Source organism: Hylobates moloch, unplaced genomic scaffold (genome assembly GCF_009828535.3).
Source record: "Hylobates moloch isolate HMO894 unplaced genomic scaffold, HMol_V3 SCAFFOLD_11, whole genome shotgun sequence".
Taxonomy (NCBI): Eukaryota; Metazoa; Chordata; class Mammalia; order Primates; family Hylobatidae; genus Hylobates; species Hylobates moloch.
In genome coordinates, this window is record NW_026652286.1 from 29,952,050 (window position 1) to 29,956,077 (window position 4,028).

General features: G+C 61.0%; 1 protein-coding gene across 1 annotated transcript; it reads right to left on the reverse strand.

Annotated features, from left to right (window-relative positions):
* Nucleotides 1-858: 858 nt before the first annotated feature.
* On the reverse strand, nucleotides 859-3,415 carry MYOD1 (myogenic differentiation 1). The gene is made up of 3 exons (XM_032166495.2): nucleotides 2,587-3,415; nucleotides 2,020-2,098; nucleotides 859-1,739 (listed from the first exon to the last, which is right to left on the reverse strand). Exons 1-3 carry the CDS (start codon nucleotides 3,214-3,216, stop codon nucleotides 1,486-1,488), a joined length of 963 nt encoding a protein of 320 aa, XP_032022386.1. The 5' UTR covers nucleotides 3,217-3,415; the 3' UTR covers nucleotides 859-1,485.
* Between the last annotated feature and the right edge of the window lie 613 nt (nucleotides 3,416-4,028).

The window sequence follows — 4,028 nt, forward strand, 5'->3', positions numbered from 1 at the left end:
TTGTCTACTCTTGTTTCTTAAGACAGAGCTCAAATGACAACTCCTCCAGGAAGCCCTCCCCAACACTCAGGCTAAATAAATGCCCCCTCCTCTGCTCTCAGAGAGTTTATAGCCTGATGAAGAGTACCTATGCCATCTGTGATGATGCTGGCCCACATGCTGCTCTGCTCACAGGATCCGGGCTCCTGTCGTCTTATGGAATCTGATAGTGTTGGGATGCTCTAGGTGCTGGGTAGAGGTGTCTATGCCTGTCTGGCCTTCTATGCTGCCTCTTTGCAGTTACGCCTATTACTAATGGCCTGTAAGTGCCAGAGAGCTTACAGCACATGTCTACACTCATTTAGCTTTTCCTCAGAATGCTGTGGGCACCCTATCACATCCTCTATACCCAACGAGGCCCACAAGTGATGCCTGGGCCACAACATTCCCGTGGTTCTTCTGGTTATCACACCTGGATTCACTCACTTTATATGGAGGGGATGATTCTCAGCCTTGAATGAACTTCAGAATCACTTGGGGAGCTTTTGAAAAAAAATACCAATACCTGGCCCTGGGTATCTGGGGCAGAAACATTAAATCAGAATATCTGGGGGGCGAGCTCAGACATGGGTTTAAAAAATACTCATATCAACCTGTGTACCCGTCCATAAGAGCCACGTACGTGTGTAGTAATGTAGTCAACGTCACAGGAACTTCCCCACGTACTGGAGAAATCTGCACCCCTCCTTTCTTCCCCAGGCAGCAGGCGTCCTCCTTGCAATCCGCCTGCCGCCTACAGGCGTCGCTGAGGGACAGCTGGCCCAGTTTGCGGATTTTCCTCCGGATCCCACTCCCATGTCCAGGGAAAGCCTGAGCCACGGCGGTATAAATTAGCGCCTTTATTTTGATCACCTGAGCGAGCGCCCGCGGCTCGCCCGCCTGCGGTATAAACGTACAAATTCCCTGTAGCACCACACACCATGCCTCAGAGATAAATACAGCCCCAGGGGCTCCTGCTCTGGCAAAGCAACTCTTATTTACAGGAATAGATTACAAAAGTATTACAAAAAGTGGTCCTGAACCGGGGAACGGGTTGGAGGTGGGTTACGGTTACACCTGCTACATTTGGGAACGGAGTGCACTGGGTCTAACGCCCCCCAAATAACCGGTGCATCCCGGGGCAGGGTTTAGGTCTGCGAGGGTCTCACCCCCATGGGGGAGGGCGCGAGAAAGCTGAACCTAGCCCCTCAAGGTTCAGCTCTGGCCCACCGAGGAACACGGAGCGGCCATCGCAATGGGTCTCCGGGAAGGGTGCTGCGTGGAAAAAACCGCGCTGTGTCCTTGCCCTGTGGGGCGGGGGCGAAAACTTCAGTTCTCCCGCCTCTCCTACCTCAAGAGGGGTTGCTTTTAAAGCGCTGTTGGGAGGGGGGCATTTAAGTTCAATCTTTTGGGCGCGAGGGACCCTAGGGGCACCATCCTTCGGGCGGGTGGGCGGCCACCATCCCCTCAGAGCACCTGGTATATCGGGTTGGGGTTCGCACCCGCAGGGCACTGCGGGGCGGCGTCCGGTGACTGGGTGGGGTCGCCGCTGCTCTCTCCCTCGCTGGGGGCCGCAGCCTCTTGCCTGCGCGGAGGCGACTCAGAAGGCACGTCGGCCAGCAGGAGGGCGGGCGCCGCAGGGCTCTCGGTGGAGATGCGCTCCACGATGCTGGACAGGCAGTCTAGGCTCGACACCGCCGCACTCTTCCCGGGCCTGGGTTCTGCGCGGGGAGGGCTCGGTTAATAAGCAGGGGTGGGGCCGCGACAAGGCTCCCACCCCTGGGCCCAGTACTTTGAGACAGATTGGAAACTGAGGACTTGTCAGAGTCCGGGACAATCGAAAAGAGAGGGAGCTACTTGCTTAGTATTTCATCTCCTGCACCACCTCCCAGGACACAGGCGTGTGTGAGTGGGGGTGGGAGCGTCCTAGATAGAGGCCAGGACAGCTCCATGAAGGCCATAGGGAGGAGGAGCGAGCAGGGAGAAGCCCGGAATACCCACCGCTGGGCGCCTCGTTGTAGTAGGCGCCTTCGTAGCAGTTCCGCCGCCGGGCGCCGCTCGGGGGGCCGCTGTAGTCCATCTGCAAACAGCAAGGGCGACTGAGTCAGGCCCGTGGGACGGCGCGGGGCCCGAACACCAATCCCTGTAGCCGCCCCCTCCCTAACTCTAGCCTCAGCCTCGAGTTCCAGGCCCAGACCTGTCCTGGTGGGGGGGTAATTACGGGTGGGTAGGAGATGAGGTCTGCAACATGCAGGGCCAAACCAAGGGCGGACAGTCACCAAGGGGCGCAAATTTACATTTTGGAAGTAGGTATAAGTAGAGAAAAAGATCTTCAGGTCCGCGCTGCAGTGTTCTAATAGCGCCCCCAATGGGGCGGCTCGAACGCTTGCCCGCACGCTTCCAAAACAGGCCACCCCAGTGACAGCTGCCCAAGACAAGGGGGTCCTCTCTCTCGGGATGGATCCTGGCCCAAACCTCCCGCAAGGCCAGCTCCCTGCCCTCGGAAACGCGTCCCAGATATCCCGAGCGCCGCCCTAACTTCCTCACTTCCTGGAGTCCCGGCCTTACCATGCCGTCGGAGCAGTTGGAGCGCGGGCTGGACGCGTCGGAGTCGCCGCTGTAGTGCTCGCCGCCGCGGCCCGGGGGCAGCGGGCCCGGCGCATAGAAGGCGGCGGCGGCGCCAGGGGGCGCGGCGTCCTGGTCGCGCAGCAGAGCCTGCAGGCCCTCGATATAGCGGATGGCGTTGCGCAGGATCTCCACCTTGGGCAACCGCTGGTTTGGATTGCTCGACGTGCAGCGCTTGAGTGTCTCAAAGGCCTCATTTACTTTGCTCAGGCGGCGCCGCTCGCGCATGGTGGCGGCCTTGCGGCGGTCGGCGTTGGTGGTCTTGCGCTTGCACGCCTTGCAGGCCCACAGTAGGCAGCGGCCCGCCTGGTGGTGCCCGCTGGGCGCGCGCACATGCTCGTCCTCACGTGCGCCCGGGGCCGGGTGCACCGCAGCGGGGAAGTGCGAGTGCTCTTCGGGTTTCAGGAGCGCGCCCACGTGCATCAGGCGAGGGTCCAGGTCTTCGAAGAAGCGCAGGTCCGGGGAGTCGAAACACGGGTCGTCATAGAAGTCGTCCGTTGTGGCAAAGGAGCAGAGAGAGCCGTCGGGGGCCGTCAGGTCTACGTCGCGGAGCGGTGGCGACAGTAGCTCCATATCCTGGCGGTGGCGCGGCACGGTCCTGGCTTCGCCCAACCCAAGCGGCAGAGAGTGGCCGGAACTTTTCGCCGCTCGGGAGCCCCGGCTGTAGATAGCAAAGTGCTGGAAGTCTGAATGCCCCACCCCTCCCTCTCCTGTCCGGCCTGATTTGTGGTTAAGGAAAGCGGCGGCAGCGCCCTAGGGCTTCCTCACCCCTAGAGTCGCGCCAGGCGCCCTGGGCTATTTATCCGTAGTAGCCTAAACGCCCGGGAGCCCAGGCGGGCAGCTGGGGGAGGGGGAGCCCGAGGCCAATAGGAACACAGCGGGGCGGGGCTTGGGGGGGTCCCCGGAGTGGCCGCAGGGGCCCGCAGAGTGGCCAGCCAGCCCGCCCCTCCACACTGGCGCGCGCGCTCGGTCCCCTACTGGAAAGGGAGGGAGGGAGCGACCGGCAGCCCTAGGCGGCTGCACTTGGCTCGCCGGCACGCCCTTTCCAAACCTCTCCAACACCCGGCTGCTGTATCCGCGGGAAACGCTGGCTGCGCGCGCTCACCTCTGAGCTGACTTTCAATACTCCTCTGTCCCCTGATTTGTGGGGGACCCATGGGTAGAGCGGCTGTAGAAATCAGGTCGTGAGAGATTTGGAGAGAGGCAAGGCATTGGGGGCACAGAGCTGAGAGAGTGAGACCGTGAGAGAGGTACCGAAAGAGGCTGAGAGACACACGGAAAGCAGAAAGCTTAGGGCATCAGGGGCAGAGAAACGCACGAGTGCAACAACAGGCAGGGAGACCCCTAGAGTTGAAGTGGGCGAGCCCGAGACAAACGGGTCGGGT